We start from the raw sequence: 19,773 nt of genomic DNA on the forward strand, positions 1-19,773 counted from the left end.
TATTTTGAATCGTCCCTTTGTTTTGGTATCCGGGAGATGCCTAATGGCTGAGAGGCATGTCTTTCTTCTGCCAAGAGGGCAGAGTCTCTAAAATGGTAGCTGGGATCCTCTAGACTACTCTAGCGGCTCAGCTGGTAAAGAATCTACTGCAGTGCGGGAGACCTGGGCTTGATCCCTGGACCAGGCAGATCCCCTGGAGAAGGAAACGGCAACCCACCCCAGTATTCTTGCCTGGAGAACTCCACGGATGGAGGAGCCTGGTGGGCCACAGGGTGACTAACTCTACACGCTGTGATCCTCTAGACGTGAGTCCACAGGAATGGCAGCCTGAGGACAGTTCACACAGAAGCTGATTTCCTTAAGACCTTGTCTGAATACTCACTGGGGTCCTCATTGATTAGGGGTGTGTGTACCTGTTCGTAGACAGCAGACTTTGGCATTTTCTTTGTCTTTTAACACTCCTGGGTTCCTCTTCCTAGTAGTTCAACCTCTTCTAATCCCCTCCAACTCCATCAGCTGACCCTGATAGTATTAGGTGTTACCTGGTAAGAACTGAAGATAAAGACCTTTTCAGGTAGTTTGGTGTCAAAAATGAAACAAAGGAATAAAGATGCAGCAATTGATATTTTAGGGGAGGTGTCCTAGCCATGTGATTTCTCAGTGACATCACTGAGATAGCTGCTATCATCACAAGGATGGCCCAGAGCTCCCTCTTCAACAGTGAGAACTTTACCACCACCTCTAGAATGAATCACACACCTAAAAGGCAGAAAGTTTTCCAAGGAGAGGCAACAGAAATTTTCCAGGGGAAAACTCAGGAGGGAGCTTTGTAATATGCTCATGCTTTTCAGCAAAAAAACAAAACCAAACCCAAATGGTTCTAGTTTCTTCCTTTGTAAAATGGGTTTACTCAGCTAATAAAGAGCATTTTGCTGACTAGGAAAGGAGCCTGTCTTATTTCCAGTGGTTAGCCAGCCCACCTCCCACAGTCCATTCGTGTGTGTTTCAATATGATCTGGGTAATTGATACTCAGTTTGTTTCTCAAGCATCTAAAAGTGAAGAACAAGGTTATCCAAGTCCTGAGAGGTAAAAATTTATTGACTTATATCATATCAGCATGTTATGATATGGTCACACCTGCTCATATACAGCTGACTTTTTCTTATAGCCAAAAGAGGAAATTTTTTCCTTTTAAAAATACATTTTCTTTTTCAGCAGGAAGAAACATTTTCTGAAAACCAACATTTTCATATTAAGTGGAAATAAAAAACAATGGCTTTTCTTTTGTTCCTAACGCATGAAGAATAGGGCTGGTCAGCAACAGATCTCAGAGTTCTTCACACTTGCTTTCAGGGTTCTGTCCTCAGTCTGTTCTTCATCTTCCACAGAAACCACACTGGGGAAAACAACAGCCTCACCAAAAGAGCGCCCTACATCCATACAGAAAAAGAAGAGGCAGACCGAACTTGGACTGTTTAACTTGTTTGGTAGACTGTGTGAGATATTTAAATACACTTAAGTTTTCAGTGGGATCAAACATATTCTCCAAATATCTAAACAATAAGTGTTTTCAGTGCTCAAAACAGAATCTTAGAGATGCCTATTATCAATTTATCTAGTTTTGAGAAATGAAAGCAAAGGACCAACTTTAGAAAAATGCAAGCCTCCCATGCACTTGAGGAAAGATTTGCTGTTGTCAAATTCTTCAAATCAAAAGCACGCTCTGGGGACTCCCCTGGCTGTCCAGTGGTTAAAACTTCATCTTCCAATGTAGGGTGTGAGGGTTCAACCCCTGGTCTGGGAGCTAAGAGATCCCACATGCTTCATAGCCAAAAAATAGAGAACAATATTGTGACAAATTTGATAAAGATTTTTTAAATGACCCACATTAAAAAAAAACTTTAAAAAAATAAACAAAAGCATGCTTTATAGGACTGATATTAATGCTTTCCACCCATTAAGCCCCTGCAAGGGTCAGTAATAGGACCCTTAGTGTTGAGCAGTGAGTTTACTAACAGTTAATTTTTAAAAAAAGCACAGGACAGTGGTATGTTGAAGACAACTCCTACTGGCTCACTACAGCTGATTGCTAAATTTTAAAATTTTGCCAGCAGTTGCTAAACAGTTGTTATTAAAATTAAGTTACATAAGCTTACAAAGAGTAATTAAGCCAAATGTGGTTCACTTTAGTGCAAATAATTTGCACAAGGGTAAGAAACAATTTTTTCTGCATGGGGTCACAAAGAGTCAGACCCGACTAAGCAACTGAACTGAACTGAAGTAACACTTTATCAGATCATGTATCAGATTGAATGACAATAAATTTGAGAAATAAGTAATTATGATGTAATTCCATTTTTCAAATTATGGCTGAATTGCAATCAAAGATTGGCTACAACAGTTCAGCAAAAATCAATTAAAGCATCCTGGGAGAATGAACTGGCTATATGGACTTGACAATAAAGTATACTTTATTATTATTTGTTAGCTGTGTTATATGTCTTTGCTATCAGCAAAATTTTAACAAACATGTACACTTGTATACAGAATTTTTTTTCTAGGAGAGTGGACTATTCAACATTTACCAGTACACCACTGGATGGGGAAAATGGGGAAGGAGTTGGGGGAATAGTTTAAAACCAAAGAAGGAAGTACATGTTTTTTTCTTTTGGTTTTTCAGTTTGCCTTCAGCATCCAACTGCCACAATACACGTCCACAGATGTTAATGCCTAAATCTCTCCAATAAAATACAAACACCCCATCCCCACTACTAAGAATTAAAAGCACTTTACTTGAAAAAAATCAACTTTATTTTTTCTAGATTAAAAAAAATAGAACCAGCTATTAATATTTGTTGGGAAAAATGTTTCTTTTGGTGTTCACATCTGAATTTCTGAAAAGGTGATCTGGTTACTAAAATAAGCCCAAATGCATTCATAAACCAGATAGATCCACGAGTGACCAGCCCTTTACAAAATTTAATGACAGTTGCCACAGCCTTTACATTCATTCTTATCATACATTACAACATGCAGATAGACAAAGAAAGACAGGTCAACAAGCTGAAGTAAACATAATGGCATCAGGAAAATGAAAATCCACCTGTATAAAATAAATACAACTCTGTAATAACTGTAAAGAAAAGGAAAGCACTTAACACAACAATGGTGAGTCAATGTATAACTGTTTCATTACCCAATCATGAAAATGAGTTACTGTAAAATGCATAGATTCCTTACATATAAAGAATTTGTGCATTACAGTCATGTGTTCAACAGTTTTACACAATAAAAATAAAGCCATTCAACATATGTGTGCATATCTTGCAACTAGATTACACTTATTTTTTTTTTTGCTCTTTTAACTGTTTTAAAAAAATATTAAATGTAAAAATCCTCAAATGGAAATTTTGCAGAAAAACCCTTATTTTATCTTCTGTATGGCTACAGTCACCCTCCCCCAATAGTACAGCACCCTCAGCTTATTCCCAGGGTCCAGTTCCTAACTGTTGGGTATCAATGCAAAATGACTGCAATAAAGCACCAACCAGTGACTGCTCCAGAGAACACCTGGCCCCTTTGTGACCCCAAAATGTCCAATTTAGGTGGTTTTGGTCCCAAACATATTAGTCTCTACTGTCTCATAAAATAAACCAGGATACTTGCTGCCCAGGGTGGCTCTGACTTTGCCTTTCCTGTTAACAGATGTAAAATTCACAGCACTACATTGCAAGAAAATAAGGCGAACCATTTTTATCCATCCTTTGTAGATTAGAGCTGACATACTCATAATGGTAACTCTGGAGCGAAGTCCTATAGTGTAATGAAGAAAATAACTTCCTACTTAGCAATATAAATAAAATTTTCTTAAATATAAAAAGAAACCAATAAGACTATCCATGATTAACTTTCTACAATTATAACCAGGTCCCAGTAGTTTAGAACAGTCTGTAGGGAAATGATTGTCAGAAACATTACCAAGACAAATCCACAAGATGTGAGTGGCATGAACAAAGAATGAAGAGGCATTGCAATACCCATCCAAGTGCTATAATACTACAGTGATGTTTTGAGGTTTACATTCGGTGATTTAACATTTCATTTCCACAAAAAGGCTTGAAAAAAAATGACAATACCACCAGCTTTTGATTATTCATGGATTCCTTTTCTAGCCCATGGATTATTCAGGTTTTTGTGTTTCCTCTTCCTGAAGCTGTCTTTCCAAATCTTTTCACTACTCATGAACAGTCATAAATAGATAGGCAAGAGAAATCTTTTTTTTTTAAATTAATATGCATCCCTAGAAGAAAAACAGTTTGATAAGAATAAGGACTCAAACTCCTAAACACAATTAGATTTTTGGTTTACTATGACTTATTACTGGATTAACTATCCGGTAATCTCTAGGTCTTTCCCCATGGAAAAATTAAGGGTTGGTTGTAATATGAAAGACTACTTAATGACAGATTTGAACTCATAGCTAGCTTAAAAAAAAAAATCTACTATTTAGATTCTCAACTATTTGCTCACCCAAAATATCATTTTCCATTCTGTAATTTTTCTTTACCTTCCATTGGCATATAGGTTTCTCCATGCTATTTGTATGTTTTAACACCAACGACAGTCTCTGAAGTTAAGTGTGAACTGCTGGGGTGGTCGCCTCTGGAGTCACTGCGCCTGCCTGTGGCCAAGCAATGCTCTATCACTGTGACTCATGGAGACCAAAATCCAGCAGGGAGATCTCAGCCCTCTCTCCTGTGTGAATCCAGGCAGATCAGCCAAGACCAGGAAGTGCTGAGATTCTACAAGCTGCTTGCATAGAAACTGGAACAGTTTTATTTTCTTTTCCCTTGACAAAAATGTATACTCTCTAAACATCCTTTGATCTCACTTTGCAAAGAAAATGCAGATTAGGACTTTTAATTTGGTTCTGTACAGTGGCATATTGCTGCTTCCCTGGTTGCCATACAAAAACACGGATTCTCTCTTTACTTTCCCTAGTGCAAGCAGGAGAACTCCAGTTACTGATAAGGAAAGCACTATCAATGCTCTCGGACAAACATGTTTTGCCAACAGGAGAGAGAGAACATGTTGATAAGGAATCAAAGACGGATAGGGCAGACCAAATACACATCTATTTACAACTCACAGACCTATTTTCAAAAATTAACTCACACATCTGTTGGTATTTTTCACTCTAGAGACTGCTGAAATGACTGCACTTGAAAACAAAAGCATCTTACAGAACAGTCTGCTTGACATGTACATTAAACAATATTATGTTCCTTTGGAGAACAGTGATGGCAAAAGTGGCCCTAAATCACACTGACGTATGCATTTCTTTTTTTTTTGGATGGGAGAACTGGCCACTCTATCTGTGGTTTGCTTAGCAATGACAAAAAAGGTCTATCGGCTAGGACTATGCATGCCAGACTCCACAGTGAGCTACTTATCCCCCCAGCTGGCTGACTAATCTCTCAAGGGAACAATTTCGATTCATCTTGTCTAGTAGTGTTTGCTGGGTCTCAAACAGAAGCATCTTTAAGTTTCTATCCAGCTTCCTATCATCCTTCATACCTTTAACTGAGATTGGCTTTACCTAATTACTGTCACTGTAAAACACATATAACAAACTGCTCAGATTTCCAAAAAACTGCATCTTATAACCACCACTACCAAACCAAACATATTAACACTGTCTTCTGCATTTCACCAGTAGCTATCTACTATTCAATGAGGTATTTCAAGTAATGAAGCAGTCTTTCACCTCTGTACTGAATGGAGCTGCTGGGGGCTTTTATTTGGTGTTGCTTTCCCTTTCCCACATAACTGGGAGAAAATTCACATCTTTTCAGTTTTTGGTTTTTTTTGGTTTTATTTAAAAATAGAAAACAATAGCCTTTACTTTTAGTTTCTGGCCTACTTCTCAAAATTGTCATTTGTACAATTAATGACGACAGGGGCATCACAATGCTCATGACCAACAAGTACGCTGACTCACTAGGGTCTAAACAGTCCTATAGTTCCAAACCAAAACACAAGCTGTCTCTCAACACTGGGAGTGCAGGTGACCAGTTGACACCGTGCCAGCACTTTTTGAGGAGTGTTTGGTTCTCCTATGAGGTAAATCATATGAATATAGTGACACATTGTTAAAAAAAAAAAGTTTTCTAGAAATAGGAACTTGACTCTATCCTCTCCAAGATCAACTGAAAGAAAGTGGGAAGCCTCTTTGCTGGACTCTCCTGGTTACGCCACTCTGACACAGGCAGCTCCTTGACGTGCTAAGGGAACAAACACAGGTTCTGGGGGTGTTGTGTGAGAATGTGTCACCACTGGAAGCCAGTGCCTGGCTATAGCTCTTATATTCCTTATATTAAACGAGTCTATTTCACCTTAACTTGATCAGTTAAATGCCTTAGTTTATTTCAACCGTCCCCATATGCATTTGAGGCTAAAATGCAAAATGGAAAGAAAACAAAACCAAACAAAAAAAAGCTCTGAGTGGGACAGAAGCCTCGGCGTGGTGCCCAGTGCAGATGGCACTGGAGGGCATCAGCGCCCAGATCAACATGCAGACAGATAGGCAGCCTCTCAAGAATTCCACTCGCTGATCATGTTCACATCTGTTTCCAACCTACAGTGCTAATCCTCTGCTGTAGATGCATCTGATAAAAGTGCATTTTGTAAAAGACAATGATCAATCTATGATATGCCTTCTATACAAAAAGATAAATCAAGTGAACCCCCCTCCCCGTACAAGGGGCAGCGTGAATGCATGTAAACATGGCATTGGACTGAGCTGGTCTTCTGGAAGAACACCTTCTAGTACCGGAATGTGTCACTGGACACTGCTTTGCCCCCCGGGGGCATGCTTGACACTGAACCTCATGGAGCTGCTGAGGACCGGGGCATCGCTGCAAACAACAGGGAAGCAGTTCTTCGAAGGTGCCAACCAGCTCCCCTCGAGGTTACTGGGAACACAGCCAGAGCTGACGGAGGTGAGGGCGCGCCCCAGCGCTGCCTAGTAGAGATGACTAGCTAAGAGGAACGGACGTGGACAGTTTTCTGAGCCTGGGAAAGATTATCACGTACACCTGGTGGCAACAGAATTTCTCTCAGATAGTCTTCTAGGATGATTTGATGATTTCCTCTTCTCCAAATGTGATGTTTGCATAAGTGGGTGGTAGAGTGTATTGTTTTAAAACATGAAAAGTCCTTAAAACATATTAGCAGGTCATTATATTATTGATCCTCATTTTAGTAGAGTTTAAAAATATCCCAAAGGGGGATAAATATTAATCCATCCATTGAATCTCCTTTGCTTGTTTTTTAATATTCTGATTTGCACATGTAAAATAATGCACACTCATGAAAGTCCAAATTCCTATGGTGACCATGACAAGTCCAAGTCAATTCCTAAAACAGGCAATGGTAAAAGTACTGAAAGATGTTGTACCACATATAGCCTGACAAAAATGCAAAAGACTGTATGAGAAATATCCACATATTGCTGAGGGTCATCTCCCGGGAAACAGCTTCGTTATGGCCCTTGTGAGGTGGAAAAGCCCCTAAAAGACAAAATAGAAATATTAATTTGTTTTCTCATGGTGGCAGGCGTCCTAGAGCAAAGGTTGAACATGAGTTTAGCTAGAGTGTTTTTTGCTGCTGCTGTTGTTTGTTTTTGCTTTTGTGTGTTCTTGTGTGCTAGGTCGTCATCGCTGCTTGCAGGCTTTTCTCTAGCTGCAGTCAGCTGAGGCTACTCTTGATTGCCACGTGGGGGCTACTCACTGTGGTGGCTTCTCCTGTTGCAGAGCACAGGCTCTGGGCCTACAGGAGTCGGTAGTTGCAGCTCTCAGGCTCCTAGAGTGCTGGCTCAATAGCTGCGGCACACGTGATTAGGTGCTCCGCCACATGTGGGATCTTCCTGGACCAGGGATCAAACCCACGTCCCTTGCACTGACAGGTGGATTTTTAACCACTAGACCACCAGGGAAGGCCCTGCATTTGTTTTTGTTTGTTTGTTTGAAGCATCTCTCTGATTTCTTCTTGCTCTTAAAGAGAGATATCATTTGAGATACAGTTTTCAAACCACAGAGCCCTTTCCCACCTCTGAGCCTTTGCCTTTTTCTCTGCCTAGAGAGCTCCTCCCTCCACCTCTGTGAAAGGCAGGCTCAGGGCATTCTTCCAACATCAGAAAAACACCGTCTTGTCTCCCCTTCCCCACCAGACACTGGTATCTTCATGTTTATTTCCTTCTTGGCACTTTCCACAGTCTGTATTGATTCCAATCTACCTTTTCCTCTTTTCTACAGACTGCTTTACTTTCTGTCTCCTGCAGGAACATACACTGCATGAGAGCAGGCACTACAGCTGCCTTGTTTTCCACTGTATCCCTACAGATTTCTACAATGGCCAGGACGCAGGATGTGTAAGTCAATTAAATAATTTCCAGAGATTTCCCTGGTGGACAAGTGGTTAGGACTCTGTACCCTCTGCCAAAGGCACAGGTTCAACCCCTGGTTGGGGAACTAAGATCCTATAAGCTGAACTTTGTGGCCTAAAAAATATTTTCTTTTTCAAAATAGCATGATTTATACTAATTCTTCTATTTACAAATTAAATGTTTTTGCCACAAAAGGGGTTGTAAATTACCAATGTTGTTTAGTTGCTAAATCATGCCCTTTGCGTAGCCCACCAGGCTCCTCTGTCCATTGGATTTCCCAGGCAAGAATACTGGAGTGGTTGCTATTTCCTCTCCAGGGGATCTGCCTGACCCAGGGATCAAACCTGTGTCTTCTGTCTTGGCAGGCGGGTTCTTTACCACTGAGCCACCATGCTGCTGCTAAGTCGCTTCTGTCATGTCCGACTCTGTGTGACCCCACAGACGGCAGCCCACCAGGCTCCTCTGTCCCTGGGATTCTCCAGGCAAGAACACTGGAGTGGCCACCATGGAAGCCCTTAAATTGCTGATACTATTTTCAAAAGGCAACATGGTTTATTCCCTTTCTCAAAAGGAATATGTCAATAATAATAAAAAAAAAAAATAAAATGGAGAAACAAAGTAAACAGATGTCTTTAAATTCTTTTCTGGAAAGAAAAGCTAGACCACTTTGGAGCAATATTTCCTAAGGTCATCTTGAAAACACTCTTCAGCATTTCAAATAGTCTTTGTTCTTGAGGATAATCCCCTAGGGTAAGCTGATTCAAGAGAGGATTTGCTTCTCACAAACAATTTACAGAGAACACTTTAAAGTTTTGAGGTCTATTATGCAAATAGATTTCTTAAAAAGAGTTTCTATTATTGTTGCTACTATTTAGGCCAAATATTATAAAGAGATTGAGATGAATAAGAAGAGGGATCTTGCTGGCCTTTTAATCACCTGATGCCAAAAATGTTTGTTCAGGTTTACATTACATCTTACAGAAAAACCCAAACAAGCTTTTTGGCCTCCCCAGTACATCCATTCTGTCTTATCCTGAAAGAAAATCCTGGAGAGCAAGGAATGCAAAACAGCAGAGAGGGACATCTTGTTCAACTAGCCTTAGTAGGCATTTTAACAGCACAGACGATGTCCTGCTCCTGTCATATTAATATGCATGACTCCAAAGTCCCCGGGTGGGAAAGTTAAGATGAGGAAGGAGTCTAACTGAGGATAAAGTGAAACAATCCTAAATACAAACACAAAAGCCTTAAAGATAATTAACAGTATCAGCCTTTGCTTATGACTATTGGGGGGCTTCCCTGGTAGCTCAGACGGTAAAGAATCTGCCTGCAATGCAGGAGACCCTGGTTCGATCCCTGGGTCAGGAAGATCCCCTGAAGGAGGAAATGGCAATCCATTTTGGTATTCTTGCCTGGAGAATCCCATGGACAGAGGAGCCCAGTGGGCTATAGTCCATGGGGTTGCAAAGAGTTGGACATGACTGAGCGATTAACATTATGAGTATTAGACCTTTGATAGACTGATTTAATATCTACTTCAATTCTGTCCCCAAAAAGTCTAGGTGGGAAGAAAACTGGGCCTCTATTCATCTAAAACCCCACGGCTATCCTCAGACCCAGGACATGCTTCTCTTCATCTTCTCATCCCTGTTGCTCTGGACACAGGCGTGCAGCACGGCTGTCCGTGAAAGCCCGGGGCCTGCCGGGGCTCCAGGCAGGTGAGTGCTGCTTCCCCAGCTTCCTGGTTTCCTCCCTCGCTGCTCCTTCTCTTCTCTGCGTTTTTCACCACATTGCAGTTGTCATAGAAAGTACACAATACTGAGTACAGAAAAGGGACCTTAGAGTAAATAGATCTTTTTCTCCCTAGGAGAAAAACGTAATAAGGTTATATCTATGATGACTTAAAATGTAAACGTTATCCCTCCACATAAAGAAAAGAATAAGCATGTGAAAATGCAGTTAAAAATAATCTAAAATGACTGCATGGTGATGGTTATCAGTCGAACAATCAAGTGCAGGACCACAACATGAATGATATTTGCTATTTCATAAAATAGACCATACTATCACAGAGGTATGTCTACAGTCTTCCATAGATATGTATTCTCTTGAATTCGATCTGTTTGTACGGTGTTCTACTCATCATTTGATTGTTCCACACTGGCTGATGAAGTAAGGGCCTGGATAAATTCCACATGCATTTATTTGTCTTTATAAAAGTTCTAAGCTGAAATTCTAAAATATGGAAATACTTTGATTCCTTTAGGGTGCCTGAAGAATTGAAAAATGGTTATCTCCCCTAAAATACATCTTTGAAACCATCAGTAACTTCAGGAATACGTGTAATAGGATTCTGTGTACCTGTTTCATAAAAATGCGATAAGAGGTCCTCTTTTTCAATAAAACGCTGATAGAGCCAGTCAGAAAGGTCATCGGTCTCCAGGGGAACATCTTTAACTGGAAAGATTCTATCAAGAGTCAGAAAAAAAGCAAAAACTACTTTAATTCAGAAGTTAAAATCATTCAGAACCACAACTTAGCTTTAGAGTATCCTATATCTACAAAAAATTATTGAGAAATAGCTGTCTTCCCATGTTTGTAGGTTTAAGTAGGAATGTTTTTTGGAACAAGTGAAATTTTAGAATGCAGCTTTCTTAGAACACATTTAGAATGCTCAAACGCTAGGTCAAATAATGTATCTTAAAAATGTTCCTTTGTTGGGAATATCTATGAACCAGACAGAATCTGTGTTAATTGGTGCCCTTTTGCTAATTATATCAGAGATACTGGTTTCATGAGCAGGGCCAGCTCATGACTGAATGTAGTTGTTGGAACATGATTCTGAAGGATTCTGTGACTGTCCTCACTCAACAGGAACTGGACTGGGATGATGAGTGACACATATCCACTGCAAGTGAGAACAGAACAGGGGCCTTGAACAAGTGTTTCTTTTCTTTTTTGTTTTCCAATTTTGAGAAGAAGGTGTTCTTGATTTTTTTTCTTCATCGAAAGTATAAAGTCTGCAAAATGTTTGTATGAAAAACGCAGCCCCCTCTTCCTCTGCCCTTTGTTTCTCCTTCCCCAGAGGAATGGATTTTTCCCTCTTATTATTTATCACTGCTTCTTCTTTAGTTTTAGGGCTTATCTACTGACAATCAAAGATGAGGGTTAAGCTCCTTTCTATTCCTATCCCACCACACAGGCACATCTTCCCCATCTTCCCATGCACTCGTATGGTCATTTTAATTATCACAATATTTGATATTTACATTATTATAATCATGTAAGTATATTCTAAGGTAAACCAGGTGGTAAATCAAGGGTATGTTTCCTTTCCTCTCCAATTTCTGGTCTCCCCTAGATTGAGCAATTTGCATTGTTTCCTAGGTAGACATAACTAATTCAACCATAAACTATGGACCAATCAAATCTAAAATCAAATCTCTAGATCAGATCAACAAACTTTTCCTTAAGGGGCCAGAGAAAAAATATTTAGACATTGCAGGCTATTAAGATCTTTGTCACAACTATTCTACTCTGCTTTGTGTAGTGTGCAGGCAGTCACAGACAAGGTATAAATAAATTAGTGTAGTTGTGTTCAAATGCAACTTTATTTAAAAACCGGGCAGAGGGCCAGAGGGACTCGGGTCTAGATCTCCTCCCAAGGGATTCAAGTTCATTAGCCAGTCTTTCAATTCCCCTTCATGAGGAAATTTCAGCAAGGTTCTAGAGGTGTTGCCTGTAGTTTTCATCCTGCAAAGGCCCTTCACTCTCATCCTGGTGATTCTTCATATTCCTAAAGTGGATTTAATGCTTCCTGTATCTCATGTCTTACTTTTTCTCTATTTACTCCACATTTTGATGGAGCCCACCCTCCAGTAGCTTCCTGAGAAAAGGCACTTTTAGGTTGCGTTTCTGCCGGTGTCTCTTTTTCCGTCCTCATACCTGGTTGATAATTTGACTAAATATAGGATTCAGAGTTGAAATTAATTTTCTTTCATCTGTCTTTTGTCCTCCTTTCTGAGAGACTTTTTATTTAAATTTTAAACTTTTTACTGAGTTTTACTTTTTTTTTTAACCATACTTTTAGTTTCTAAGAGATCTCTGTTCCTTTTTTTTTACAGAATGCTATTATTGTTACAATATTTAATCTCTATGAGAATCTCATTTCTATGAGAATTATCATGTGAATTTTAAAACATACACAGAAGTAGAGAAAAGGGTTAATGAACTCATGTACTATGAGGACTTTGGAAGCCACACAGTTTGTTTCTCACATGATCCTCCTATATTTGTTTTTGTCTCCATCTTTAAGAGTGGAGGCTGATCAGATTCCCAGTTATCTGGGGATTCTCTGTTGCTCACACACATTTATGGATGTGGGCCTACACAGTTGATTCAAAGTTCTCTGCCTGTAAGTCAAGTTTGTTGACTGTGAGTCACACTGAGGATTATCTGACTGGGCCATTTAAATTAGTCTGTCCTCTTGAATTCACCCTTTACTCATAGAATGATCCTTGAATTTCCTGCTGAGAGAGAGGAAAGGCCTTGTTGCTAGCTTTCTGGCGGCAGAGCGAAGTGAGGGCTGGGAGTCTCAACACTCAGCATACAGACGTCACCTAACCATGCTATTCTCATCTCATTATGGGATCTCTGCTTCAACAGCACCTGGGGTTCCTGAGTCCAGAGAGCTTCTATCTCCCTCTCCAGAGCAGGCCTCCAGTATTTGCCAGGGCAGGGAAAGAACAAGAGCCCAGGAATGGAATGCAGGACGGGGATTCTGGAGTTCTGGGGATCTGAGTTCTCCTTAAAAGATTTCAACCAGTCTTCCCAAGTTTAGCAATTTTCCACCGCATTTACACAGCTGTTAATGCTGCCAGCCTCTTGGCTTTTCAAAAGAGGAAATAGACTCAACTTAAATCCACTTTCGTGCCCTTCCAAAACCCCAGGAAAATACTAGAGAGGTTTTTCAAGGGTAAACTTACAAGGATGGGATGAATCTAGGAATGACAATAGCAACACAATTTGGGATGTTAGAAAACAGAGCAGTAAATAAAGTAACAGGATCCTAAGCCAGCTTTACATATATTAGTGTATGTGTCTATCTTTTACACCATGGAGGCAATAAAAAAGCCAGCTTCAAGCCAGTCATACAAAAGGCCAGCTGTTATGAGTATTATAAAAATGAATTCTTGACAGAGTTCTTTTAATATCAAAATTTATATAATCAGAGGAGTAGAGGCAGAGAGATAAAATTTCAAAAGAAGAAGAGTCCATGGGATATTTAAACGAGTTTGTTTTCCCTTCTCTTCAAAGGATAATTTCTTTGAATTATAAGAAATCCTCAAATTAGAAATAATAGTCCAAGAATTCTATTGTTTCTTTCTTCTTTCTTCTTTCCCTTCTTTCTTCTTTCTTTTTAAACTAAGAAAGCAGATTCCTATGGGGGAAGTCACCAAAGATACACAAGATCCTAAGAGTGCCTGCAGACTACTTCACCTACAGTGTACATAAAATCCTGCAGAATGAACCATTAGACAAACACATTTCTGTGGAAAAATGTTCTCAGTGTTCAACAGACAACACCAAGTTCACATTTTCTCACCCTGCTGTGTATTTGCTCGTCGGCTACGAAAGGCCTAGCACCCTATCTCAAGCCTGTATCTCCACTTAAAGTGAGTTTTTAAGAGGGATATAATTAAAAACAAAAGTCAGTTTTGTGAAGTTGTTTTTCCTAACTCCGTTCCTCCCCTAAGAAGTCCCTTTGGGTACTTGGTTGCATGAAACAGTCATTTATATGTAAGGACTGAATGTCTGTATCAAACTACTTTATAATCTTAATTTGCAGGTAGGAAGATGAATTAATGCAAATGATGACAATTTTGTTTTACGTCTTCTATATTTACACTTCCAATTTCTTTTTCTTATAATGTTGCTAAGACCTCTAGCACAATGCTGAATAGAAGTGGTGATAATGAGCACCCTGTCTTTCATTTTTGATCTTTCAGGGGGAAATATTCAATAGTGTCCCATTTAGTATACTTGCTGTAGATTTCTTTGGTAGATAACATTAATCAGATTAAAGAAACTCCCTTCTATTCTCAATTTGCTAAAAGTTTTCTTTTTCATCCTGAATAGGAGTTGCACTTTTATCAAATTTTTCCATCTATTGAAATGCTTATATAATTTCCCACTTTATTCTGTTAATGTGATTAATTAAAGGGATTGCTTTTAGATATTTTTTTGATTCATAGATTTTATTTTTGTATTACAGACACATGCCCTTTATCAGATAAATGTACTGTTAATATCTTCTATTCAGTGGGTTTCATTATTGCATACTATGGAGCCTCTTATACAATATTGTAAAAGTGCTGATAAAAAGCATCATTCTCTTAGGGAGTTTGGGATTGACACATTCACACTGCTATACTTAAAGTGGATCACCAGCAAGGTCCTACTGTATAGCACAGGAAACTCTGCTCAATGTCACGTGGCAGCCTGGATGAGAGGGGAGTTTAGGGGAGAATGGATACATGTATAACTACAGCTGAGTCCCTTTGCTGTTCACCTGAAACTATCACAATACTGTTAATCAGTTATACCCAAAACAAAATAAAAACTTTTTTTTTTAAGCATCATTCTCTTATTCCTGATCTTGGGAAGAAATATTTTAGTATATCATCCTTTAATATGGTGTTTTCTGAAGATTTTTGTAGACATCCTTTATCAGAATGAGGAAACTCCTTTAAAATCTACAAAGAGTTTCTATCATGAATAGTAAGAATTTATATTTAGTAAGTGATTTTAGTTAAAAATCCAAGCTTATTTTGAATGTTAAGCCAAACTTTCATTCCTGAAATATATGCTCTCAGTACATAATATGATGAATTTAAAATATTTTGCTTGGTTACTCTCATAGCCATAATTATGTAAGAGATTTGCTTGTAAATTTTCCTTTCTTATAATATTTTTGGTTCAGGTTTTGGTACCCTAGTTATACTGGCCTCATAAAAGAAGCTAGGAAGTATCCTCTTTTTGATGCTCTGGAATAACTGCACCTAATATCCTTTAATTTTCTTTTTTAATGACTACAGAATCTGAGGTAATGTCCCCTTTGTCATTCCTGATATCGATAACACTGACCTTCTTTTTTTCTTTATCAGTCTTGCCAGGAGTTGATCACATTAATGTTTTCAAAAAATAAAATTTTTTGATGTCATTTTTCTTTCTATTGTATGTTTTCTATTTCAGCAAGTTCTCCCTTATTATTCCCTGTCTTCTACTATCTTAGGATTGCATTTGCTTCTTTTTTTCTAACTTCTTAAAATAGACATTTAGATTCTGATTTTTAACTGTCTTCTTTTTTAATAGAAGTGTTCTTTTTGCTTTTCTTTGTATTATTACTTTTTGGCTGTGCTGAGTCTTCAATGCTTTGCGCCAGTTTCTCCAGCTGTGGAGAGCAGTGTGCAGGCTTCTCAGGCGGCTTTCCTTGTTGCAGAGCGCGGTCTCTAGGTGCACAGCCTTCAGCAGTTAAAGCACGCGGGCTCTGCAGTTGGGGCTCAAGGGCTCTAAAGTGCAGCCTCAGCAGCTGTGGTGCACAGGCCTAGCTGCTCCGTGGCACCTGGAATCCTCTCAGACCAGGGATTGAACCTGTGTCCCGTGCACTGGCAGGCGGATTCCTATCCACTGTGCCACCAGGGAAGTCTCAGAAGTTTTTAAGGCTGTAAATTTTCCTTTAAAATACAGATTAATACAGATTAAGTTGTACCCCATAAATTTTTATAGATCATATTTTCACAATCATTCTGCTAAAAATATTTTCTACTTTCATTGTAATCTCTTTAAACATGGTAAGCCTTAAATTCCTCTTATTCTCTACCACTTGATGTGAAGATCCAACTCACTGGAAAAGACCCTGATGCTGGGAAAGATTGAAAGGGAAGAGGGTGGCAGAGGATGATATGGTTAGACAGTTTCACCAACTCAATGGACATGAACTTGAGCAAACTCCAGGGGATAGTGAAGGACAGTGAAGCCTGGCATGTTGCAGTCTATGGGGCTGCAAAGAGTCTGACACAATCAGTGACTGAACAATAAGAACCACCAACTGATGAACAGTTTCTCTTTTTTTGTTACAGCAGTGTGCAAATGTCCATTCATATATGTACATATATAGGATAAAATTACAGGAGTGAAATTGCTAAGTCAAAGGTTAATTTTGAAAGATGTTACTACATTATCTTCATAAAGATTATACCAATTTATGTTCCCACTAGCAATTTATGAGAATGCCTCTCAGAGAAAGATTTTTAAACTGGAGAAGAACGAAATCTGAAGGCTCTGATTTAGGTGTAGAAGATGATGAGCAGTGTTTCACAACTCAGTACAGTTCAGTCACTCAGTCCAGTTCAGTCACTCAGTCGTATCCAACTCTTTGTGATCCCATGGATTGCAGCATGCCAGGCTTCCCTGTCCATCACCAACTCTCGGAGCTTGCTCAAACTCATGTCCATCAAGTCGGTGATGCCATCCAACCATTTCATCCTCTGTTGTCCCCCTCTTCTCCTGCCTTCAATCTTTCCCAGCATCAGGGTCTTTGCCAATGAGTCAGTTCTTCACATCAGGTGGCCAAAGTAAAGTACTGGAGCTTCAGCTTCAGCATCAGTCCTTCCAATGAATATTCAGGACTGATCTCCTTTAGGATTGACTGGTTTGATCCCCTTGCTGTCCAAGGGACTCTCAAGAGTCTTTTCCAACACCACAGTTCAAAAGCATCAATTCTTTGGCACTCAGCTTTATTTATAGTACAACTCCCACAAATGAATACGAAAAACCATAGCTTTGACTAGATGGACCTTGGTCAGCAAAGTAATGTCTCTGCTTTTTAACATACTGTCTAGGTTTGTCATAGCTTTTCTTCCAAGTAGCAAGAGTCTTTTAATTTCAGGCATCATCTGCAGTGATTTTGGAGCCCAAGAAAATAAAGTCTGTCACAGTTTCCATTGTTTCCCCATCTACTTGCTATGACATGATGGGACAAGATGTCATGATCTTCATTTTTTGAATGTTGAGTTTTAAGCCAGCTTTCTCACTCTCCTCTTTCACTTTCATCAAGAGGCTCTTTAGTTCTTCTTCACTTTCTGCCATAAGGGTGGTGTCATCTGTGTATCTGAGATTATTAATATTTCTCCTGGCAATCCTGATTCCAGTTTGTGTTTCATCTAGCCCACCATTTCGCATGATGCACTTTGCATATGAGTTAAACAAGCCGGGTGACAACATACAGCCTTGACGTACTTTTTTCACAATTTGGAAGCAGTCCATTGTTCCATGTTTGGTTCTAACTGTTGCTTCTTGACCTGCATACACATTCTCAGGAAGGGAGTAAAGTGGTCTGGTATTTCCATCTCTTTGAGAATTTTCCACAGTTTATTGTGATCCACACAGTCAAAGGTTCTGGCATAGTCAATAAAGCAGATGTTTTTCTGGAACTCTCTTGCTTTTTCTATGATCCAAGGGATGTTGGCAATTTGATCTCTGGTTCCTCTGCCTTTCACAACTGGGATACGCCAATTTGGGGACATATTCTTAGGAATCCACTTATGAGCTCTCTTTAAGAATAAAGATCCTTAAGTCTTCATTTCAATATTAACCTTAATGCAAATATTCTGAATCTTACAGAGAAACACATTAGCACTGCCATCTGACTGCAGAGCCTATGTTTATAGTCACTTTAAGGCTTCCCTGGTGGCTCAGAAGGTAAAGAATCCACCTTCAGTGCAGGAGACCCCGGTTTGATTTCTGGGTTGGGAAGATACCCTGGAGAAGGGAACAGCTACCCATTCCAGTATTCTGGCCTGGAGAATTCCATGGACTGTATAGTCCATAGGGTCGCAAAGAGTTGGACACAACTGAGCAACTTTCACTTACTGAATTTGTTAGATGAATTTGTTGAGCACTGACATCTTTTGGAGAGGGACATGGCAACCCACTCCAGTATTCTTGCCTGGAGATTCCCATGGACAGAGGAGACTGGCAGCCTGTAGTCCATGGGGTTGCAAAGAGTCAGACACAACTGAGCGACTGACACTGCACTACACTGGCACAATGCAGTACTACTTTAAATGTATACGGCCAGAGAAGTTTAACAAGGGCACCCTTAGGAGCAAAATCTATTCTTCCAGCTCTCAAAGGTCACCTCTCCCTGTGACTTTATAATATCCAGTAAAATAAATGTTTTAAATAAAATAAAACAAGAGGAGTTCTGTTTCTTGAAATCATAGGGTAGTTCACAGGTAATGGTTATAAATTCTGGACAAAATGCAAAAAGTAATTAGTGGAAGGCACTGGAGAGTGACTAAAAGCAGCCAGACACTGGAGGAGCGTCAACACTTTGCAGACAGGAACGTAGGTGCATTTTCCATTTTTTACATCTCTTAACCTCAAAATAGTTCCCAGTTAGTGCCGCACAGAGAATCAAGACTTATATAAGAACATGTCATCTTATTCATTGAAGAATCAGAGGACAGATATTAGGGTGGCTATAACATCTGAAATGTGAGGAATCTCAGACAGAAGCAAGCACTGAGTGGGAGCCATGACTTCTGAGTCTGCTTCACACTTGAATTTCTGTGTGACTCCTGAACTATGTATGTATGGGGCAGAAGCCAGCAAAATAAAGCCAGCACAGTGCCAGACACGAGAGAGATGCCCAGAGCTATGCAGAAAATTGAACTACTCAGGAAATTTAATCATTTGTTTCTTTTTGTTTTTTCCAAATTAAATGTCCTTAATATCTGGATTTTTAGTAAAGTCAGTTAGTCATCCTGATACTAGAGGGATGTTTTGTTTGTTTCTTCCATGGAAGTGTTTTTTTTTTTTTCAATTGAAATAGAGTTGATTCAGTGAATGTTTTAAAATTTATATTTAAAAATCAAAGTTTGTTTTTTAAATGAATGGTATTACAAATTACTGACTTTTCACTTTTAGATAGTTTAATACTGTCTTAACACAGTTTTGTAATATAAGTGGTGCTCTTTAAACTCTTTATCCACCTCTACCACACTGAGTACAGTCGAATGGTTTGGGGAATTATCTATACTACTTTTTAGCCCCTAAAAATACACTATTTCTGTAAATAAAAAAGCAGGTCTAATCAACCTGAGGATAACTTAGCAAGAGCTATCTTGGAAATAGTATTTAAAACATCTTTATAAGGAGGAAAGTGACATTAAAAATAAGGCTGAAAGAGGAAGTTTGGGTTGACCAACTTAACTCGTGAAAGACTGTGGTGAGGTTGGTGAAGTATCTTGCTTTAAATGGG

General features: G+C 39.2%; 1 protein-coding gene across 3 annotated transcripts in view; it reads right to left on the reverse strand.

The window, feature by feature from the left end:
* Positions 1 to 2,789: 2,789 nt before the first annotated feature.
* The window catches only part of LPGAT1 (lysophosphatidylglycerol acyltransferase 1), an 80,047-nt gene continuing 63,063 nt past the window's right edge, over positions 2,790 to 19,773 (reverse strand). For all 3 annotated transcript variants that reach the window (XM_070473901.1, XM_070473903.1, XM_070473902.1), the window contains 2 exons: positions 10,809 to 10,915; positions 2,790 to 7,572 (listed from right to left, as the gene is read on the reverse strand). In XM_070473901.1, the coding sequence (XP_070330002.1) occupies positions 7,421 to 7,572; positions 10,809 to 10,915 (259 nt within the window). In that variant the 3' untranslated portion in view covers positions 2,790 to 7,420. The remainder of the gene's footprint in view (positions 7,573 to 10,808; positions 10,916 to 19,773) is intronic.

The sequence above is a fragment of the Odocoileus virginianus genome, chromosome 11 (genome assembly GCF_023699985.2).
Source record: "Odocoileus virginianus isolate 20LAN1187 ecotype Illinois chromosome 11, Ovbor_1.2, whole genome shotgun sequence".
Taxonomy (NCBI): Eukaryota; Metazoa; Chordata; class Mammalia; order Artiodactyla; family Cervidae; genus Odocoileus; species Odocoileus virginianus.